This window comes from Bubalus kerabau, chromosome 21, assembly GCF_029407905.1.
Source record: "Bubalus kerabau isolate K-KA32 ecotype Philippines breed swamp buffalo chromosome 21, PCC_UOA_SB_1v2, whole genome shotgun sequence".
Lineage (NCBI taxonomy): Eukaryota > Metazoa > Chordata > Mammalia > Artiodactyla > Bovidae > Bubalus > Bubalus kerabau.
The window spans coordinates 42,256,227-42,279,445 of NC_073644.1; the positions used below are offsets into that span (position 1 = coordinate 42,256,227).

The following is a 23,219-nucleotide window of genomic DNA, read 5'->3' on the forward strand; positions in this document are numbered from 1 at the left end:
GAGACTCAGGAAAGGGAGTACGTAGGTGCATACAGGAGCCACTGTCACAGAAGTGAGCGTACACATCTGGTTTCAATCACCTTCTGCCCACAGGTTCCATCACCCGGTGAACCTGGGCCCTGAGTGCCCGGGTTGACCTCATAGTGAGGGGAGATGGCCAGAGTAGGGGGAAGACTTGTGGAATCTGAAATGTGGGTTCAGGGGTCCTTTAAAGGAACTGGGGGAATCTTGAGCAAGTCATTAAACATCTCTGTTTCCTTGAGTGGAAAAGAAGAATAAGGTCCTGGTTTTCTCATCAAGTTACGGTGCAGAGGAAATGAAATGATGTTTGGAAAAGACCTTTGGGAAATGAGCAGGAAAAATTCAGAGTGGGCTTTGGAATGTCCTTGAGTATTTATTGTCTGCTTCTCAGCAAGAATGCTCAGTCCCTTCATTGGATAAGAAATGTTGAAATAGGATATACTGTAGCCTCAACTTCAACTTCCAACTGTATTTCTCATTATCCATCCCTACAGGCTTATTTCCAACCCCGTGAAGGCCCATGAGTCTATTTCTAAAGTGGGGTCCAGGGCTCCGGGAGGCCCCTATGCATCTTCCAGGAGGCCCATGAGATCAAAACAATTTTCCTAGTCATGTTGTTGTTGTTAGTTGCTGAGTCATGTCCAACATTTTTGTGATGCTATGCACTGACTCGCCAAGCTCCCCTGTTCATAGCATTTCCCAGGCAAGAATACTGGAGTGGGTTGCCATTTCCTTCTCCAGGGGATCTTCCTGACCCAGGGATCGAATCCCGTCTCCTGCTTGGCAAGTGGATTTTTTTTTTTTTTTATCAGAGTCACCAGGGAAGCCCTTTCCCTAGTCATGCTGCTGCTGCTGCTGCTAAGTCGCTTTAGTTGTGTCCGACTCTGTGTGACCCCATATATGGCAGCCCACCAGGCTCCACCGTCCCTGGGATTCTCCAAGCAAGAATACCGGAGTGGGTTGCCATTTCCTTCTCCAATGCATGAAAGTGAAAAGGGAAAGTAAAGTCGCTCAGTCGTGTCTGACTCTTAGCGACCCCATGGACAAATTTGCCTTTTGCATACAGTGGACGTTTCTGGAAGCTACATGGTCTCTGAGGTCTCACCTTCAGTTTCTAAGTGGGAAGCAGGAACCTACATAAGAATTCACTCTCTTAAGCTGGGCATTAAATAGAATTGCAGTAACACTCTTTACCCTAAATTATTCTTATTTTGGAAATATAGGCAACTTTCATAAAAATATTCACGTTCATTAACCTCCAGTTAAACATAAATTTAAAAAATGTTTACATTCACATGGTATGGGATTTACTATTTTAAAGTGAATTAAAAACAAATATCTGAAAAACTTCTCAGTTGTTAATTCTGAATGTGGTACATATCAATAAGTATGCACAAATAAACAAAGGTTCTTCAATCATTTTTAAGGATGATTGAAGGAAAGAGGTCCTAAGACCAAAATATTTGGGTACCACAGTGTCTACAACGGAAATCAGGATAGTGAAGGGTAAAAGATGAGGCTGAGAAGGATGCAGGAGAAGCCCCCGGGGGCCACGTGCGTGATTCTGGTCTTAACCAAAAAGCAAGATCAGTCTGGTCCACACGTGTTGGAGGCTGCAGTTACAGTCTCTTGCCCTGCCTGTGATGGACGTAAAGAATTACTCACCGCTCAACTTACTTTTCTACCTTTTAATGATTCATCATAGAAACATGAATTCATAAAGCTCCAACATAAAGCTTCATCAGCCTACAATGAATCTCAAGGTTGCATTCAAAAAGAATAACTTTCCCTCTGTGGTTGGTGCAATGTCTGCGTTGTGCTCATTTTTTGAAACCCACTTTATGGTTAATTGGGAAGTGGGAAATGTTTATAGAGGAGCCCACATTCCAGTGGAGCCAAGATCAGAGTCACTACTCTGAGGATGTTCTGTGCGGCGGGAAGAAATAGAGCTTCCAGGATAGGTGGTCCTTTCTGACTTCAGTGAGGCCTTCTGAGTGAGTGAGAGTCGCTCAGTTGTGTCCGACTCTTTGTGATCCCGTGGACTCTACAGTCCATGGAATTCTCCAGGCCAGAATACTGAGTGGGTAGCTTTTTCCTTTTCCAGGGGATCTTCCCAACCCAGGGATAGAACCTAGATCTCCCGCATTGCAAGCAGATTCTTTACCAGCTGAGCCATCAGGAAAGCCCAAGAATACTGGAGTGGATAGCCTATCCCTTCTCCAGGGGATCTTCCCCGTCCAGGAATGGAACTGGGGTCTCCTGAATTGCAGGGGGGATTCTTTATCAACCGAGCTATGAGGAAGTGAGCCCTTCTGTGCTGCCCGCGAACCCCCTCTGCTAGCCCTATTGGCTTTTTGGTACCTGTCACCTCAGAAGCTGCTGCAAGCTTTATCCATCCTCAAGTCCCTTCTGCATTCCCCTAACTGTTAGGGGGAAAAAAGCCTCACTTCTCTCTTCACCAAGGAGCTAGAGGCAGGCAGCTAAGTGGTTAATATCTATGACTGTAAAATTTATGAGCTGTTAATGTCGGCAAGATAAAAATAATTACCTTAATATGCAATTTCCAGGAATAAATAGCAACCAAAAGCGTGATTATGATTTTAATAACAAGAAAATAATTGTATGTTAGTAACATCAGTGAGAGAAGACGGATCTAAGGCATATCCACGTAAGGAAATGGGTGTGAAGGAGATGATGGAACGCAGCCAGGCAACAAGGCCGGTCACATCAAACATTCTTATCAAAGTGCATTCTCCAGGGACGCCTGCTGGAACAGCATCACTGAGGGGACAGTCTGTACCTTAAAAAACAAAACAAAACTGATAAGATGCTCAAGGCTTTCAGCAAGACTGAGATGGCAGAATGTCAGGAGAGGAGGGCAGACCTATAAAAAATGCTAGACATCTGAGCAAAAAACCCAAGGAATTAAACTTCTCAGTGTGTGCATGTGTGCTCAGCCACTCAGTCTTGTCTGGCTCTTTGCAGCCCCATGGACTGTAGCCCACCAGGCTCCTCTGTCCATGGAATTCTCCAGGCAAGAATACTGGACTGGGTTGCCATTACCTTCTTCAGGGCAACGTCCCAACCCAGGGATCAAACCCAGGTCTCTGCATCTCCTGCATTGGCAGGTGGGTTCTTTACCACTGAGCCATTTGGGAAGCTAAACTTCTGAGTGGATCTAATTAAAACTTTTCTTTCAAAATTTATTTATTAAAATTGAAATTTAGTTTTTTCACAACATTGTGCCAATCTCTGCTGTATAGCAAAGTGACTCAGTTATATACCTGTATACATTTTTAAATATTTTTTTCCATTATGGTTTATTATAGGATATTGAATATAGTTCCCTGTTTTTCTCTCTCTTTTTTTTTTTTTCTGAGGGGTGTAAAGCAAGGAGGGAACCAGTATGATTTCACAGAGATAGTCTGTCTTTTTGAATCTACTTTGGCTTGGCGAGTCACTTGCCCTGGGCAAGCCTTGATTTTGTTGTCTTTGCTCATCTCTGCCGAACTGTAAGAAAGGTCAGAAATAAGGGCATTTTTAGCCCTTAGGTCAGAATACTTGGAGCACAGCAGGTGCTCAGTAAATGGCAGTTCCTTTCTTGGTTTCCTCCCTTTTTTTTTTCTTCACTTCACAACCTGCCATCCAAGAGCTGGTCAATTCTTAGGTAACCATTACATGTACAGAGAGAGAAACAGAATTGACGGAATGTGTATATGGTGAAGACAGATGCCTGTGATTCATGAATAGATTAAAAATAGAAATCTCTATCTCATGATGATTTAGTTGAAACTCTCCTCCCTGACACCTGTTGACAACTTTTTATTTATTCACTGATTAATTAATTCACTGATTTATTCACTTTATTTATTCACTGATTCATTCATTCATTCATTTATTGGCTTCACTGCATGGCAAATGGGATCCTAGTTCTTCAACCAGGGGTCGAACCTGTGCCCCCTATTATGGAAGTGCAGAATCTTAACCACTGGACCACCAGGGAAGTCCCCCTGACATCTAGCTTTGGATGTGGTAACTTGATTGACGTGACTTCTAGAAACTTCTTCAATTTTAACGTTTAAACTATTTGGGACTGGTGAAATCACTTATAAGAATGCACTTAGGATGTTGTTTTGTTGTTGTTAAGTCGCTAAGTGGATTGCAAAGTCTGCTAGTCTCCTCCGTCCGTGGGATTTCCCAGGCAAGAATACTGGAGTAGACTGTCATGCCCTCCTCCAGGGGATCTTCCCGACCCGGGGATTGAACCCTCCTCTCCTGTGGCTCCTGCATTGGCAGGTGGAATCTTTTCTGCTGAGCCAGCAGGGAAAGTGAAAGTGTTAGCTGCTAACTTGTGCCCAACTCTTTGTGACTCCATGGACTGTAGCCCACCAGGCTCCTCTGTCCATGGAATTCTCCAGGCAAAAACACTGGATGGCTTGCCATTCCCTTCACCAGGGGATCTTTCTGACCCAGGGATCGAACCCAGGTCTCCTGCACTGCAGGCAGATTCTTTACTGTTTGAGCCACAGGGGAAGCCCCTCTAGTTCCCTGACCAGGGATCAAACCCCGGGCTCCCTGCCTCAGGAACATGGAGTCTTAGCCACTGGACCACCAGGGAAGTCCCTTGTTTTTCAATATTATTGTTATCAGTTTATCTGCTTCACTCCAGTGAGGTATAAGATTTGATATTTTCATAAAATTCTCTTTAGAAATTCATAACATTTTGTATCATGTTTATTGGCATTTATATATTTGTCTCCCAATAAGATGATAAGCACAGTTTTTAATTCACACTTGTATTTTCATGGCCTGCATCAGTACCTTGCTTGTAAAAAATAAGTGAAAATCAAATTGAAGTAAATACAACACCTTGCATTTGATTTGAGTTACAATCAAAACGTACTTGATTTACAATGTTATGTTAGTTTCAGGGGTACAGCAAAGTGATTCAGTTATACATATATATATATTTTTTTCCATTAAGTTATTACAAGATATTGAATATATTTCTTTGTGCAATACATGAAATCTTTGTTGTTTATCTATTTTAAATATGGTTGGGTGCATCTGCTAATCACAAACTCTTAGTTTATCCCTTCTCCTCTTTGGTAACCATATTTGTTTGTGTGTCTGTAAGTTTCTGTTTTGTAAATGAGCTCATTTGTGTTATTTTTTAGATTCCACATATAAATGATATCTTATAATATGTGTATTTCTCTGACTTAATTCACTCAATACGATAGTCTCTAGGCCTATCTATGTTGCTGCAAATGGCATTATCTCATTCTTTTTATGGCTGGTAATATTCCATCATATATATATTGCCACATCTTTATTCATTCATCTCTCAGTGGACACTTAGGTTGCTTCCATGTCTTGGCTATTGTAAATGGTGCTGATATAAACTTTGGGGTTCTTTCTGAATTAGAGTTTTCTTTTCCCGACATATGCCCAGGAGTGGGATTGCTAAATCAAACGGTAACTCTACTTTTAGCTTTTTAAAGAACCTCCCTACTATTCTCCATAGTGGCTGTACCAATTTAATTCCCACCAACAGTGTAAGAGGGTTCCCTTTTCTCCACACCCTCTCCAGTATTTATTATATGCAGGCTTTTGATGATGGCCATTCTGACCAGTGTGAGATGATATCTCATTGCAGTTTCAGTTTGCATTCGTCTGTTGATTAGCAGTGTTGAGCATCTTTTCATGTGACTGCTGGCCATCTGTGAGACATTTTCCTTTTTAATACAATAGCATGAAAGGGCTATGGGGTTATCAATTCCATACAAACACACAATTACAGTTAATTCAATCAGATGGCTTTCCTACTCATATCAGGATTGATCAGCAGAACTAAGGAAATGATAGCTTTATTTGGGAAATAGAGAAGGTAATACAATTGGAATAAGGAATGTATTGGGGGAAGAAAGCCTAATGGAAAGCATAGAAGTGAGACTCAAGAAAGTATGTGGACATCAGAGCCCAGAGAAGTGGGCAGGAGAAGATGAATGAGGAATCAGGAAGAGATGCTATATATGAATTCAAAGATTTTCACCATAGGCTGTCCCCATGATGAGGCACCACTGGCTTCCTGTCTGAGTCCCAGTAGTGGTACTAATAATTCCAACATATGCTCATGACACAGACTGAGCATAGTTGTCTGAACTAGCCTAGAAACCTAACCATAATTTTCACTATCTTCTCAACGGGCTAAGAATTCAACATTTCAAACAAATACTAACAAATGTACTTTTGGAAAAACAATTCTTCTGTAAAATGGGGAATGACTGTATTCAGAAAATAGGTCTCTGCCTTTTATCAGTCTAATCATCTCACCCCTAGGACTGAAAGGCCAGAGGTTGAAGAAAATAAGCATTTCCGTGCTGTTACAAACAAAACACACTACATCCATTAAAGGGCCCTTTGATCATTGCTCGCCTTCTGCTTTGAAAAATAACTCAGAAAAGGAGTGCCGAAACTTGTCAAAGTATATGACTGCATGCATTCCTTGTGGCATGAGTTTGTGCTCGGTCGCTAAGTCACGTCCGACTCTTTTTGACCCCACAGACAGTAGCCCACCAGGCTCCTCTGTCCATGGGATTCTCCAGGTGAGAACACTGGGGTGGGTAGCCATTCCCTTTTCCAGGGGATCTTCCCCACCCAGGATCAAACCCAAGTCTCCTGTGTCTCCTGCATTGGCAGGCAGATTCTTTACTGCTGAGCCACCAGGGAAGTCCAATTCCTTATGGGGTTGGGTTGCCAGGGGGTGCAGAAGTATAAATGTTTCAAAGAAGACCAAGGGCTCAAAAAGAAAAAAAAAAACAAAACTCTGTTGGCAACATTGCTCAACCTGTTCCAAAGGGCACAGGACTTCTGAAGCCAGGCTTCTCCCCTGTGTGAGCACAGCTGAAAAATAAAAGGCTTCAGGATGTTCGAGGTCACTGACCTTATCCTGTTCACATCTCTGATGCTGACTTTCACATCAGGAACAAACTGATACTTTGGTAGGTCAATGCCCCAAAAAGCCAATTTCTGAATTCACTGTGTCTCTCTGTGAGCAGAGAAGAGTCAACACAGAGTAGGGGAGAACCATACCATCAATTTCAAGCAAGCAACCTCACAGGGACAAATTCAGCTTGTGGCTACAATCAGGAAACCATCGGACCATCGTATCGGACCATTGAGACAAGAAGGCACCTGGAACTGAGCACAGTGTTTTTATCCTGGGTAAAACACACATGCTCACAGCTCTCTGACTGTTGGGTGTAAAGGGAAATGCAAACCCCTCACTGCAGATACAAGGAGATACAAGCAGAGACAAGGATCTTTAAAATACCACTCTGATGAACTCAGCCACTTAAACTTTTTTGAAAACAGATGAGCAGACATGCTTAGTTTGCATCCTGGTTCATGATGCTAAATCAAGTTTTTAGGATTCTTTGCATTTATTGAATGCTTACTATGTGCTCTGCAACGTGAGAGACCCGGGTTTGATCCCTGGGTTGGGAAGATCCCTTGGAGAAGGTAATGGGAACCCACTTCAGTATTCTTTCCTGGAGAATTCCATGGATAGAGGAGCCTAAATGGCTACGGTTCATGGAGTCACAAAGAGTCAGACATGACTGACTGACTAACACTTTCACTTTCATGTCCTCTATATTAAAGGACAGCCTCACAAAAATCTGGCTCTTGGCTATTAAGAGAATTTGGGGATTAAGAGGCAGAAACTTTCAGTTGTGAAATGAACCAGTCATGGGGATGAAATCTACACCATGGGAAATATAACCAATCACTATGTAATTAATCTTTGTATAATATGTTGGGGCTTCCCTGGTGGCTCAGACAGTATAGAATCTGCCTGCAGGGCAGGAGGTAACTAGACTTACTGTGGTGATCATCGTGTAGCATATTAGTTCAGTTCAGTTGCTCAGTTGTGCCCGACTCTTTGTGACCCCATGGACTGCAGCACGCCAGGCTTCCCTGTCCATCACCAACTCCCGGAGCCTACTCAAACTCATGTCCATCGAGTCGGTGATGCCATCAAATATCAAATCACAATGCTGTGCACCAAGAACAGACACAGCGTTTTAGGTCAATTATGTTTCAAAAACACTCTCAGAAAAAGAGATCAGATGTGTGGTTTCCTGAGCTGGTGTCGGGGGAGAAGGAGGAAGTGGATGAAAGTGGTCAAAATGTACAAAGTTATGAAATAAGGAAACACTAGGATATAATGTACAATATGATACATATAATGAAGGCCTGAATGTTGCTGTATAGTTTATATGAAAATTGAGAATAAATCCTAAGACTTCTCATTACAAGGAAGACAAGTTTTTGCTTTTTCTTTTATTTTGTATCTATATGAGATAATGGATGGTCACTAAACTTACTAGGGTCATCATTTCATGTTGTATGTAAGTCAAATCATTATGCTATCCACCTTAAATTTACACAGTGTGGTAGGTCAATTGTTGATGTTGTTGGTTAGTCACTAAGACACCTCTGACACTTTTGTGGTCCCATGAATTGTAGCCCTCCAGGCTCCTCTGTCCACAACATTCTCCAGGCAAGAACACTGAAGTGGGCTGCCAGTTCCTTCTCCAAGGGAATCTTCCTGACCCAGGGATCAAACCTGCATCCCCTGCATTGGCTCTACCACTGAGCCACCAGGGAAGCCCTGTAGACCAATTATATTTCAATAAAACTATCAGGAAAAGAAAAGAGTTTTGGTTGGGTTTGTTGTTGTTTTAATATTTATTTTTATTAATTTATTTGACTGTGCCAGGTCTTAGTTCGGAGAAGGCAATGGCACCCCACTCCAGTACTCTTGCCTGGAAAATCCCATGATGGAGGAGCCTGGTGGGCTACAGTCCATGGGGTTGCTAAGAGTTGGACACGACTGAGCGATGTCACTTTCACTTTTTACTTTCACGCATTGGAGAAGGAAATGGCAACCCACTCCAGTGTTCCTGCCTGGAGAATCCCAGGGATGGGGGAGCCTGGTGGGCTGCCGTCTGTGGGGTCGCACAGAGTCGGACACGACTGAAGGGACTTAGCAGCAGCAGCAGGGTCTTAGTTGCAGCAATTGGGATCTAGTTGCTTTACCGGGGATTGAACCTAGGCTCCCTGCATTGGGAGCACCGAGTCTTAGCCACTGGACCACCAGGGAAGTCCCTGTTGTTGCTATTTTTGAGGCAAGGTCTGGGGCAATATTCAGAAGCAATGGGCAGAGAAAGAAGAAGAGCATATTTCTTTGACTCTGACTAATTTTCTGTGAACACAATGCAACTTGCTTTACGGAATCCATGACACCCAGCACTCACCTTCATCCAACACAGTGAAGTATAATGTGAGGAAATGGTTATTTTCCTGGTTTTGGTTTTTCTATTTTTCAATTCTATTTCTCAGTCTTGTTAAAAGTACACTTTTGGTCAGAGCAATAATTTTATGGGTCACTTTTCCCAAATCTTCTCATTTCCAGGCAATAAGTGAACCGCACTCCCATAGAAAGTCACCAGTGGCTCAGCCCAGCTGTTCTTTTATTTATTTGGCTGTGCTGGGTCTTTAGTTGCAGCATGCAGGATCTGGTTCCCTGGCCAAGCATGGAACCTGGGCCCCCTGCATTGGGAGCAAGGAGTCTTAGTCACCGGACCACCAGGGAAGTCCCAGCCCAGCTGCTCTTTGAAGCTTCAAACAGCTCACCGCTAGAGCCATTTGCTACGCTCCAGCCCTGCCCAATGGACCTTGACTTCCTACTAGACTAACAGCTGGCCAGATGTAACCAACACCTCCTTTCCTTAAGCCAAATGGAGTCTAGGAGAAAGCATTCTGAAAGATATGCTATACTTCAGCCTGTGTTGATCACTCCAATAGATTTTAGTGAAAACCACAGAGATAAATCATCTTCCCAGGCTTTGTAAAGATTGCTTAGAATATCTTTGAGACCATCCAAATCTAGGAGGAGAGGTGAAAGGGGAGGAAAATAAAATGAAATTCTGGATAATGTGGTTAAAGAAAGTGTTGAGCCAGTTCTGAAAAATAGGACATCATCATCAGACAAATGAGATCAATTATCCAGAGAACAAAACTATACTACCTCTGCTTCTAATAATACTACTATTATTATTGTTACTAAAGAATTGTTTAGTATTTGGTCTTGCTTCCCTTGTAGTTTATTTTACTGAAGTGTAGTTGATTTACAGTGTTGTGTTAATTTCTGCAATACAGTGAATTTAGTATTTTTGTACAGCAGACCCTTGCAAAGTGATATTTTCATTTCCTTGAGCCCAAATTATGTTTCAATAATGCTGACGTGTAAAATCGATCATGAAGTTTATGTGATGCTATCAGGTTTAGAAAACAAAAGGTTTTTTAAATCTATGATGATGTTTTCAGATTGTAGATTTGAAAGCTGGAGCAGCTGTAACTCCATCCTAAAGATGAATAAACAGTCATCCAGGGAAATTAAATGTTGATAAACCCACAATCTGGAAAATTACATCACTGTTTATTTTTCATGAAACACAGTTATCTCCTAACTGTATCTAGGGGGTGGACAAAGCTACATTTAAGACAAAATACTATGTGAAATAACCTGAAAGATAAGTGTATACTTGTATATTGAAGGTATAAGACATACATCAGAACATCATGATATTTTTCACTGAGTGAAAAGATTTGACATCTGGGTTGCACATACACTTCAGCAGCATTACTCATTGTTGAATTACCTAATTCATTTTCATCTTTAATATGTTTTCCAAAGAAAGCAAATGACTAAGAATAGCACATTACTCATTCTTTATAAATATAATGTAGATGATGTTGAAATATGATAATATTCCCCAAGATTCATAAAATTTATGAAGGAAAGTATCTAAGCCACCCAACCTTTGAAGAATGAGATCTCTACGTTTTAGATTCTATTATTCCAGCATCTAATCATAGGAGAAAAAGTTAGGGGCCTCCCAGGAAAGAATCCAAATCAAAGGGGAAGAGATTCAAAGTCCAAGGTCAGCAAGGAGTGTGGTGCAAGGTGGAAAAGCTTCCTGGTTGCCCATCTAACTTTCTGCCCTTTTGTGCCATCAAGCTTACTCCACCCACAGCCAGAGTAAGCCTATTTCTAATTTCCTATATGACTCTCCTACACAAATTCCTTCCATGGGTCTCCATTGCCTATTTGATAAACTCCAAGATTTCGCAGGTGGTGCAGTGATAAAGAATCGGTCTGCCAGTGCAGGAGATGTATAAGATGTGGGTTTGATTCTTGGGTCAAGAAGATTCCCTGGAGTAGGAAATGGCAACCCATTCCAGCATTCTTGCCTGGAGAATCCCATGGACAGAGGAGCCTGGTGAGCTACACTCCATGGATCACAATGAGTTGGATGCAACTGAGCACGTGTGTGGAGACACACACACACACATTTCATAAGCTTAGAAGCTTGGTATCTTTGTTCACACATTTACTGTGTGCCAGGGATATTTTATGAAACCATGAAACCTGTAACAGGCTTGGAGTGTGATATAGAGTATGCCTGGCTCCCTCGTGTCTGGCTCCTGAGTGAAGGAGCCACTTCATGTCAATCATAGAATCCGCCAAGAGGCTCTGTTGTGGTGGTGTCTCCAAGACAAAGGGCTGAATGCTGGACCTCACGGGGCCATGAGGACAATGCTGCCAGCTAAGTAGTGATCCAAGCACTACTAGCGTGGAAACTGTGAGCTTCCCTGGTGGCTCAGATGGTAAAGAATCTGCCTGCAATGCAGGAGACCCAGGTTTGATCCCTGGGTTGGGATCCTGGAGAAGGGAATGGCAACCTATTCCAGTATTCTGGCGTGGAGAAGCCCATGGACAGAAGAGCCTGGCAGGGCTACAGTCCATGAGGTCACAAAGAGTCAGACATGACTGAACAACTGACACTTTCACTTCACTTTTCTACTGAACTTGTACTCAATCCAGACTTTGGGAAAGCTGGGGAGCACGTCACCTGCTGGCCGCATGGGCACCTCTCTACTGGGTTCAAGTCAGGCTGGGTTTAACAGCATCCTTGGGTGCATCTGGGATCTTTGATGTCAAATGTCATCATTTGACATCATGGTGGCCTGAATAAAAAGCAAGTGAAAATGGTGGAGTGCAGGCAGCCCAGAAGAATTTGGCTTCACAAGCCGGGGAGTGATCCCCAGGGATTCCTAAGGTCAGTAGGCGAAATCGGACTCTATTCAGAACTAACACGATTGCAGGTGGCGATAGAGTGAGTCGCATTACGGTTATTAAGCTCTTTGGCCTGGGAAACATGGCTTACTCGTGCATCCACTGTAAACGGAACTGCTTTTTCAAGAAGCAGATCAGCTCTGCCCAGCTGAAAAAAGAAGCTGCAGCAGTTTTACCTAATTATCTTGGTAATTACATGATCAATGTGGATCACTTCAAGATCAAAGAGTCTAAATGAATTTGTCATGGATTATTTTAGTGCAGAGACAAACATCTGTGACATTATTTTTACAACATGAATGATGCAGAGGAGGTAGATCAACAAAATAATCATTTCTATTTGATCTTAAAATGCAGAAACATTTTGCAGTTTAATCGGCAGGTTTATCTTCCTAACTGAATTGTACCTTGGTTAAAAAATTTTTTTTCTAATGTGAAAAGTGCCAAAAAGAAATCACATTTGTTTTAAAAAATATTTTCTTTTTCCATTTGCAGATGCAAACCATTATATATAGAATGGATAAACAGCAGGGTATATAGCACAGTGAATTATATTCAATATCCTGAGACAAACCATAATGGGAAAAAATATGAAAAAGGATATATACACAAACACACACATCTATATATGTAACTGAATCATTTTGCTGTAGGGCAGAAATTAATGTAACAGTATAAGTCAATTATACTTCAATAAAACCTAAAAAACAAATATTTGCTTGTATTTGAAATAGTTCTTGTGAATCTTCCACGATGGACTTTTATATCGAGGAGGTTACAGAGATGAAGAGATATCTATGGCAAAATGCTGATTTTTTTTTTAAACTATCAGAGTAGTAATTAAAATGCTGTGTCTCTGAGATGCCATTCAGTACTTTTGTTGTTGTTTCTGTGATACAGAACACTATCATCTCTATTAGCCAGTTTGGACAGTGTCCTAGATAGGAATCAAACATGTGGCTAAATGTTCTCACACACTGGATGACCAACATCTTTTCTATTTTGTAATGTGTATACAGACTATATAAACACCATGTGTTAAAGTCTATATAGCACAGACACAACAGCTCTTGATCACTTAGATCATCCAGTTGCTCAGATTTCAGAAGAGGTTTGAGAGTATAATTCAAACATCATTTAATAAAGTGTCTCATTCCTGACTATTCAAAACCTCAGCACCTGATCGTGCCCTATTTTTTTCCTACTTGTTCGTTCCTCGTGTGCAATGGGCTGTTTATAACTATTTGATGAGGATGGATTTATCCTCTCAGGTTTGAAAGCTTGTATATTTAAGACTATTTGGAAGCATTTCTGTTCCTGGAACTTGCAAACTGGCAAGCTTTTTATAATAACTTGTTTTCCCACCTGTCCTCAAACATATTGTATGCACAGGAGGATCGACCTAGTCTTTTCATTCTTCTCCATCAGATACATTCAAACAACTACCCATGCTAATGAACACATGCATGATTATAGATTTTGATAATATAGTATGTATATCTTGTAAAGCAAGGAGCCATGAGAGGAATCAGATGAAAAGCTTCCTAAAAGGAATTCTAGATCAGACATTCCTGAGTCCCAGACCAAGAATCTTTCCTCTTTCTGGTTGCATCCAGCATTTACAGGCATCTTGCCCAGGATACCTGTTTCCTTTCAGCCCAATCACTGTCAGCTTGGCTTTCCCACACTCCAGCCTGCTTTGGAAAGCTCTGTCCAACTCACATGACTAGAAGCTGATTTCTACAATGAAGAATGTCAATAATGCTACAGGTTCCTCTGGCTGCCAAAGCTTGAGTTACTCATGTAACTAGACCAAAAGGAGGTAGAGGGTGGTTTGTGAACCCTCCAGATAATTGCCTCTTTTCCACTTTGTCTGCAAAGACCTGATCAAGGCCACTTCTTCTTCCTACCTAGGTTGGAGGTAGGTCTTGACCTGGGTTTCGAGCATCCTTCTTTCATTGTCTTTCTCAGGCTTCACGACACAATCATTCATTCAATGAAAAGTGATGGAGCCTCTACTCTGGAGGGTACCACTCAGTGATAAAGACAAAGATCAATAAGTTCTCAACAGGAACACACCACGGAATAAAAACATGGTATTTGCATGAGGAAGAAGCATAGATCTGCTGAAGGGGAAGGGAGACCTTCTGAGAATGACCAGGGAAGACAGAAGGGAGGTGGTGTATGAGTTAGACCTTGAAAAACCAGTGGGATTTCAAGAAAATACAGAGAGGGTGGATCTCAGTTGAAGGAAGTAGATGAGCAAAGGATGTGGACACAAAACCGAAAGATGTACATTCAAAACAAGGACAGGGACTTTCCTCGTGGTCCAGTGGTTAAGACTCTGCCTACAGTGCAGGGGGTGTGGGTTTGATCCCTGCCAGAGAACTAAGGTCCCACAGGCCAAGGTGTGCAACCAAAAAAAAAAAAAAAAAACCAGGGACAGATGTAATGGGTTTCCTGCTGGGGGCCAGTGGGAGGTCACACTGAATGTTGGACACAGGGTTGTGAACCAGATTGAAAGGGCTGAGCGCCTATCAGGAAATAGGAGAGACTTGAGGTTTGGAGCCAGGCAGCAATGTCATCACCGAGAAGGCAATGGCATCCCACTCCAGTACACTTGCCTGGAAAATCCCATGGACAGAGGAGCCTGCTAGGCTGCAGTCTATGAGGTCACACAGAGTCGGAAACGACTGAGTGACTTCACTTTCACTTTTCACTTTCCTGCATTGGAGAAGGCAATGGCACCCCACTCCAGTGTTCTTGCCTGGAGAATCCCAGGGACAGGGGAGCCTGGTGGGCTGCCCTCTATGGGGTCACACAGAGTCAGACACAACTGAAGCGACTTAGCAGCAGCAGCAGCAGCAGCAATGTCATCAAAATTGTCCGATCAAAGGACTGAGTGGGAAGCCCAGGTTAGGGGGTGGGATGAGAGTAAGCTGGAATAACAACACAACAGTCCAGGCAGGAAGAGACTGGGGAAGGGAGCGACAATGGGAGTCACAACATGACTACTGGCATTTCTGTGTATCTACAGGGGAGCTACGTGAGAAGAGGAAGCAAAGAAAATGAAGACCAGGCTTCCTGCCTGGAGACTGAGGGCACGTACTGGTATAAGGGAGAAAAGCATGAAACAGATGAATGAAACGTTGAGATCCATCGAGTCCAAGTGACTGTGGAACAGCAGGGTAAAAATATCTACTTGGCAGCTGAAAATGTGGGTAAAAGTGAGTTGCTCAGTCATGTCCGACTCTTTGCAACTGCATGAGCTATACAGTCCATGTAATTCTCCAGGCCAGAATACTGGAGTGGGTAGCCATTCCCTTCTCCGGGGATCTTCCCAACCCAGGGATCGAACCCAGGTCTCCCTCATTTCGGGCAGATTCTTTACTAGCCGAGCCGCAAGGGAAGCCCAAGAATACTGGAGTGTGTAGCCTATCCCTCTCTAGGGGATCTTCCTGACCCAGGAATTGAACTGGGGTCTCTTGTATTGCAGGCAGATTCTTTACCAACTGAGCTATCAGGGAAGCTACTTGGCAGCTGAAAATGTGAGACTGGACTTCTAAAGGAGGCTGAAGAGAATGACCTGGTGATAATTCATCCAGTCAGCCTACATTCCTGGACTAGCAAACTGGAAGCTTGTTGCCAGGGCAGCTAACCTGGAAGCCAGACCAGATGTAAGGCATTTACATGGTACTGATTCCTCACTAGGAAGCATCTTTCTCCCCATTTTCCTGATGGAGATGCTGTGGCTCAGAGACCTTCCGCAACAACATACTAGAGCAGCAGCAAGGACCGATTGCCACCTCTGGCCCTTGCTTTCCCACTGAGATGGGACAGCTCTCCTCCTCCTTCTGTTCCCGAGTCCCCAGGCACCAAGTTCTACCAGGCGCTCCTGCGCCCATTCACATCTTTCCTCCCATTCTGATCTGGGTTCATTCCACTTGACCGAAACCCTCTTAATTGGCCCTGATTATATGCAGTGCCATTCCCTATCACATCACTGCTCTTAATCTAGATAGCTGCTCACTCTCTGCTACTGAGGGTTCCAAGATACTGGACTTTTAGCTCTGGTGTCCTGAATTCTGTCCAGCATCCCACCAGGATAGGAGCCCTAGTATTAGCTTTGGGCCCTGTGACCGGTGGCCCTGCGGAACACAGGTGGTCCATCTATCAGACCTGCTTTCTACATCATGTCATCAGGACACAAAAAGCTGCCCAAAAAAAGCAGCCTCACGTGCCACTCAGGTAGCATTAAAACACAATGATTGTCTTCCCCGCAGCAATCTGGTGGTCGCTTTGATTCCTCCATTACTGCTTCAATGACTCCCTGGCAAAATGATAAATCAGAAACTTTATAACAGCCATTGACGTTTCTTCCATCTTTACTGTGAAGATCATGGTTCAATAGCTTTCAACATCTCCAGCCCCTTCAGCAGCTCTCCAGGGAAAGTCCTGTTTTCTTACTATTGTGGGTCTTGCTATTCCTGGTTAACCGGTTCTGATTGGAAAATTCTAGGTTCTATGTGTTCGCTCTCACCGGCGCCTTCCCAGCATCTGTGATAACGCAGGAGCCATAAATGGATTCTCACCGCATGGCAGGTGAAAATGATTACTCTCCTTCCAGACCAGGAAGTGGCTGCCCAGATTGGACCATGACTCATCCCACTCCCTGGATCTTTTTAATGAACTATTCACCGCCAACCGCTCTGACTTCAAGTCCTACACAAATCATCCCCTGCTTGAGTTTTTGCTCCTCTTCCCCATTTTTTAATTTTCAGAGATAGCATGTTAATATTCAGTGTGCTGTGAGGTGAGCTGGTTATGCAGGGTGAGGTGTAGCTTGAAGAAACTTAGGCTTTAAGAAGAGAAGAAACAGAGAGGCTTGGAGACTGCTGTTACAGAGAAGAAGGGTAGGCATGGAGAAGAGAGACGGTGTGAGGGTCACAGCTGAGGAGATGGCTCTGGAAGGAATAGACAGGCAGGCTAAGCTTCAAAAAAGTTCTTTTTTAAATATATAATTAATTTTTTTCTTTTTTTTTTGCCACACTGCACAACATGTGGGATATTAGTTCCTTGATGGGGGATGGAACCAGGGCACCCTCTATTCGAAGGCAGAGTGTTAACCACTGGACTGCCAGGGAAGTACTGAGAAAGTTCTTATTAGTCTGTTTATATAGTCCTCTTCCTCCTCCAAATCCAAACCACAGGACTGTCCTCAGTCAGGTGCCCCTTGCTGCTGTCACTCAAAGCACTGAGATCTCTTAACTTTCCCATATGTCTACACAGCAGGACCAAAATCACGCTTCCTTTTTGGCTTGCCAACCAGCATGTGAGGACAGAGGCCCTGTCCTATTCAACCTTGAGCTCCCAACATTGGAATAATGAGTTTTTCTAGAGCGGATTGAACCTTTGTGAAAGTAGTGAGGTCTCCATTTCTGGAGAAATCTGAGACTGTTACAGAGGGGCTTTAAACATGCAACAGTCATTCTGTTATTTCTAAATTTCCTAACATCCTAAGTGGACTTCTCCAGTGTCTCAGCAGTAAAGAATCCATCTGCCAATGCAAGAAACGTGGGAGACCCAGGTTTGGTCCTTGCCTGGCATGGGAAGATTCTCCTGCAGAAGGAAATGTCAACACACTCCAGTATTCTTGCCTGGGAAATCCCATGGACAGACAAGCCTGTCGGGCTACAGTCCATAGGACTGCAAAAGAGTTGGACACAACTGAGTGACTAACAACAGCAACATCCTAAGCGCATTCTCATAAGTGATTTCATCAATCACAAATGGTTTTTAAAAAATGTAACTAAACTACACACAATAGGCCTCAAAATGACTATAACACTTGGTTTAAGATTCTGATTTTTAATAATGATTGATCCTAGAAATTATTAAATGTTTTTTTCAGGCCAACATTTTTAATTATATGCTAAGTCACTTCAGTTGTGTCCGACTCTGTGTGACCCCACAGACGCCAGCCCACCAGGCTCCCCCGTCCCAGGGACTCTCCAGGCAAGAACACTGGAGTGGGTTGCCATTTCCTTCTCCAATGCATGAAAGTGAAAAGTGAAAGTAAAGTCGATCGGTTGTGTCCGACTCTTAGCGACCCCATGGACTGCAGCCTACCAGGCTCCACCGTCCGTGGGATTTTCCAGGCAAAAGTACTGGAGTGGGGTGCCATAAGTACCAGTCTGTATGTGTTTGTTGAACACCTACTATATTCACGGCCCTGGAGCAAAAAGAATCAGACAGAGCCCTGCCCTCAATAAGGTACACCACAGTCAGGAGGAAACCTCCCTTATGGGGGATTACACATCATAGCCGAGTTATAAAATTTTGGTTTTACACCTCTGCTCCTCGGAGCTGAAAATGTTCCCTGAGGTTACTGCAGTTCTAAGGAGCCCATTAAAAAGCCCTCCTTGGAAACTACTGCTACAGGCAAGGATTTTAACCCCTTGGTGTCATGAAGTCTCTGAACGTATGTAATTGATCCAGGAGGGAATGCCTGTGACAGATAAGAGAAGGCCTGCAAGGTCATTTCCAAACCAACGTGAACTGACTGCTTCCCTGCTGCAAGTGAAGTGTCGGTGCACCCCGCCCACCTGCATCTGCGGACAATTCCAGTCTGGGAAGGACGAACCTCGCCCGGCCCTCCAGTAACTATCATTAGCAGAAATGAATCCAGACCCCGCGCGACCAGATTAGAGTCTGTTTCTAATCAAATGGAGTTTAGATTTAAGCCGGAATTAAAATTGGGATTTACAGCCCTTTCCACTTTCATTCATTTCGTGCTTTCTAGCCCCTTCCGTGCCCAGTCTTAATCCAGTGCACTTCGCAGGGAATTACAGAGGAGTTGACCACGAGCCGGGGCTGGGGGCGCGGGAGGCTGGAGCCTTCCGTCCCGTAGGAAAGCGGCGGCCAGGGCCCGGAGCCCGACCTCTGGCCTGGGCCAGCCTTGCCTTGCCTCGGGGATCTTTGGCGTTTCTCTGCGCTACCCGCGTTCTCCCTTTCCGCGTCTTTGGGCGCCGCCCTCGCTCCCCGGAGGATTTCGCCTCCAGCATCTCCGGCTTTCCCTGCGTAGAAGCTCCACTTCTGCAGAATGAAAAGCGAAAGCCGCGGCAGCGGGCGGAGGTGGGGGCCGAACGCGCCGCGTGGCTACTGCTTGGGATCCGCAGCGGCCACGAGGGCGATCCCCACGCGGCACCGACCCCGACCTCAACTTCAGCGCTAGTGGACGTCCCCGCAGCCCACCGCAGCCCGGACGCGCCCACCCCCCCCCTCCCCACCACACACACACACACACACCGGAGCCGAGCCCCCGTGCACCCGCGGCCCCGGGAACCCTCCACAGCTGGTCCCCAGCCTTCCCCACCGCCCGCGCAGCGCGCCCCCCGCCGGCCGGTTCCTCCGCCTCCGACCCGGACACACCAAAGGCAGTTCGGCGGCTCAGCGACCCCAACTTCGGCTTCCCGAGGCACACGACACCCTCCGCTAAGCGCGGACTCGCCTCAACCGGCCTCTTCCCGAGGTCCCTACAGCCGGGCGAGGAGCATTCCTCTGGATTTTGGAAACCTGCCCCATTCGCCCCGGGAGAGACTGGATCTCCGTCAGCACCTTCCGGCCAGATGATAGCCACCCCCGGACGCGTCTAGGTGGAGTGGGGTGGGGGCGGGCAGCTGGAGCCGGAGAAGAGTCAGCAGCGCTGAGTTGCTGGGTGCAGCTGCGCGCGGCTGGCGAAGACGGGTGGCGGGGCCCTGCGTTTCCGCCTGGCAGGGGGATCCGGCCCCTGCACCTCTGCCTCACGGAGGAACACACACACGCACACACACACACATGCTCACGGCCGCCAGCACCCCCACGCCAGATCTCGGACACGGAGGTCAGAGCCACTGTCCAATTCACAGCAGGGTCTGAAACGCCCAGATGGAGGCAGATACTCTCGCCTCTTCTCCGAGGTTTCCAACATCCCCAGAGGCCCCCCAGTTTCCCAGAGCGAGCGAGGATCTGGCTATACAGAGTTTCCGATCCCTGGGCCAACGGTTCAAACTGCAGGAGGGGCGGGTGGTATGGACAGAGCGAGCACTGGAGAGCTAGACCGCGCCACCTCCGCCCTCGGCGCGGAGAACCGGTCCGCCCCACTCGCCTCCAGCGCACTGCTGGGCGGTCGGGGCAGAGGAGCGGGACCCCGGGGCGCTCCAACTCGGGCGAGGGCAGGGAGGGGAAGCAACAACCCCTCCACGCGCCGGCCAAGGCACGGATCTCCGAATAGGCTGCGCCGCGGGCACGGAGGGGTGGAGGCGAGACGGGCGGAGGAGTTGTGGGGCCGGGAGGGATGACGTCCTCCGAAGCCCGGGTCTCGCAGAGACTTAAGGTTCTTGCGCTCGCCGGACTCGCGCGCTCACTCCGGGGGTTCGCAGAGGCGCAGCGCCCGGCTCCCGCTGCGGCTCCCGAACGGCGCGCACTGGGGCGATCCTGGCCCCAGGCAGGGCAAGCAGGGTGCCCGCCCTCCCATCACCGCTGAGCCCCTCTCCGTCCATCCCTCGCCGCAAGTGCCCAACCGGGAGTCTCTGCGCATTTCGGGTGGTTCCGGGCAAGCAGCCCCCGGCCGGGGCAGCCTCGCCCCCTGCCTCCCCTTCTCCCTCCTCGACCTCGAGCCAAGGGCAGGCGCCCGCACCTCGGCCCCTGCGCACTGGGCGAGCCAGCGTCCCGGCCTGCGCCCGGCTGGGAAGAGGGATGGGATAGGTGGAGGAAAGGCGCTCACCTGGGTCGCCGGGAGTGTCCCTCTCCGGCCTCTCACGGAGCCTGGTCGCCGCTCCCCGGCACAACCTTCCTCGAAGAAAAAAAGTAGCGGAAGGGCAGAGGAGAGGTAGGGCTGCTCACGGGTCCCTGCGCAGCGGCTTTTTCCTACGGATTCTCCCGCGTCCGATCTCCGCTGGGTGGCGGGAAAGGGCTCCCGGAGGCCGGAAGGGGCCGCCAGACCCGGGCCCTCTTGCGGCGGCGGCGGTGGCACCTCCAAGTTGCCACCTGCAGCGCGCGCCAGGCGCCTGTGACAGCCCGCGCCCCTCTGCCCGCGCCGACCCGCCCTCCGCGGCCGCTGGTTGGCTGCGCCCCGCGCCCGGGCAGTCCCGGCGCTCGGCCCCGCCCAGCTCCGTCCCCGAGCTGCGTTCGCGGTGCTGGATTACTGCCCCGCAGCCCCGGGCTTTATAGCAAGCGAGTGCTGCGAGCTGCTTGGGCTTTGGCAAGGAGGGAAGGATCGGGCACACACACGCGCAATTTTGTGTCGGCCGGGGATTGGAGAAGAGAGAGGCGGTGTGACACAGGCCCTTCGCGCGCCTGAAGGGGACCTGGTAACTCGGCTCCTTTTGCTGGTATTAAATCTGTGCAGTTTCTGAAAAGAGTTCAAGTCACGGCAGAAGCGGCGGGGATGCGAGTCCTTAAGTGTTCGGGGGCTTGTTTCCGCTTAAGCTTCACACGGGTTCACACGAAACGCTAAAATACGAAGATAAGTCCTGGGATCTGGGTCTTTTCTCACCCAACCTGCACCACCGACGCGGAGCACCTCGGGCTCCAGCGACCCCCTAGCCACTCACCCCTACCGGTGCCCACCGAGGCCCCAGGACTGAAGGAAGGCCCAGCGCGTAGCCACGTGCTTGCTTGATTCTGCGCCTCGGCGTCCAGGCGGAGAACACTCACGCCCGTGCATGCACAAGGCCTGCGTTTTGCACAACTGGGTCTTTTAAGTAAACAGAGGGCACCTGATCTTTCTTTTTCCTCCCACTGCCTCCCTAGAGACTGGGATAGGAGTTTCCTGGGCCATCGCCCAGACATTCATGCGCACCCTTCCCTCTGTCGCTTAGTACCTCCTGAAGTCATGCTTTCTGGACAATTCCTTGAGTAAAGTCTACTGGAGGAGAAAAACATATAAAAAGATGAAAATCCCACTCTAGGAAGTGATCCAGTCAACCAGAAACATCTTCCTCCCTGATATATCTATGGGAGCGAGGTACAGTGCCAACTCCCTGTTAGTTTAGTACATTTCAAAATGAACTTCCCAAATCGCACATTTTATAGTCCATCAGGGACATATCTCTGTTTTGTGAGTGCCCTTGTGCCACTCTTAAGCGTGACAAGCAGGCACACTTGGTCCTGTCTAGCTGTGCTTTCTAGACTCCTCAATAGGGGGAGGGGGAGGAAAGAGGCTTCACTAAAGAAAGTCAGGGGGCAGTTGTCACCAGTTAAGGACACTCTCGCTGTCCTCTTATTGCTAAGTGACTTGGGATGCTGCTTCGTAGCCCCAGTTCCTTGCATCTTAAGGCAGATTTTGTTTCATGAGATCCTCACACCTTGGGTTCACTTTGCCACTTTTTTCCCCCTCCTGGCAGCCAAGTGCTAACATTTACTTCTCAAAAAGAGGCAAGTCTGTCCTTATCCATTTTCTTAAAACTTGAAACCCAAGGAGACTAGGGTGGCGCAATTCAGAGGCAAAACATTCATGGGAGGTCTTTTCATACTCCAGGTTAAGTGCTTGCTAAATGCATTGCACTCTGACCTGAACTGGCTGAAACTGAGGGGTGAATGAAGGTGTGGCTTGGCTCAAACTTGAGTGCAGCTGGATTCAGTACCACAAGGAGTACCTGATTAGAGGTGGAGGTGGGGGTGGGGATGGGGGACATGCCTCTTGTCTAATATTAGTCCACCCAGGCATCTGATGTGTTGACAGCCCGACCAGGCACAAACAACTAGACAAGATGGCTTTTCCTTAATAGTAGGGAAGGAGCTAAAGTGGCTGAGAAAGCAAGGAGAGATAAAATTGGAGCACCTGTGAATAGTATGAGAAATCAATGGATGCTCTTTGGTCCACTGAACATACCAAATGGCTCAAGATTTGGAAGGAGGAGGTATGAGAGAGTTCTTGGGACTTAGAGTGGCTTATGGAGTAGACAGACACAGGGCTGACTCTAGGTTCCATTTTTTCTGTGTGCTGTGT

At 46.6% G+C, this 23,219-nt stretch overlaps 1 protein-coding gene across 1 annotated transcript; it reads right to left on the reverse strand.

Annotated features, from left to right (window-relative positions):
* Window positions 1-2,607: 2,607 nt before the first annotated feature.
* LOC129636031 (uncharacterized) lies at window positions 2,608-22,105 on the reverse strand. Its single transcript, XM_055559306.1, has 4 exons — window positions 22,071-22,105; window positions 21,823-21,944; window positions 20,994-21,391; window positions 2,608-2,821 (listed from the first exon to the last, which is right to left on the reverse strand). Exons 1-4 carry the CDS (start codon window positions 22,103-22,105, stop codon window positions 2,762-2,764), a joined length of 615 nt encoding a protein of 204 aa, XP_055415281.1. The 3' UTR covers window positions 2,608-2,761.
* Window positions 22,106-23,219: the final 1,114 nt, after the last annotated feature.

What these genes read in the sequence shown, in the direction of transcription:
- LOC129636031 (XM_055559306.1), bottom strand. Translation starts at nt 22,105, where the DNA reads ATGACTTCAGGAGGTACTAAGCGACAGAGGGAAGG. An exon ending in CTCGGTGGGCACCGGTAGGG is followed by an intron (nt 21,392 to 21,822) that starts GTGAGTGGCTAG and finishes CCGCGAACGCAG; the next exon opens with CTCGGGGACGGAGCTGGGCG. An exon ending in GGACACTCCCGGCGACCCAG is followed by an intron (nt 2,822 to 20,993) that starts GTGAGCGCCTTT and finishes TTGTTTTTTAAG; the next exon opens with GTACAGACTGTCCCCTCAGT.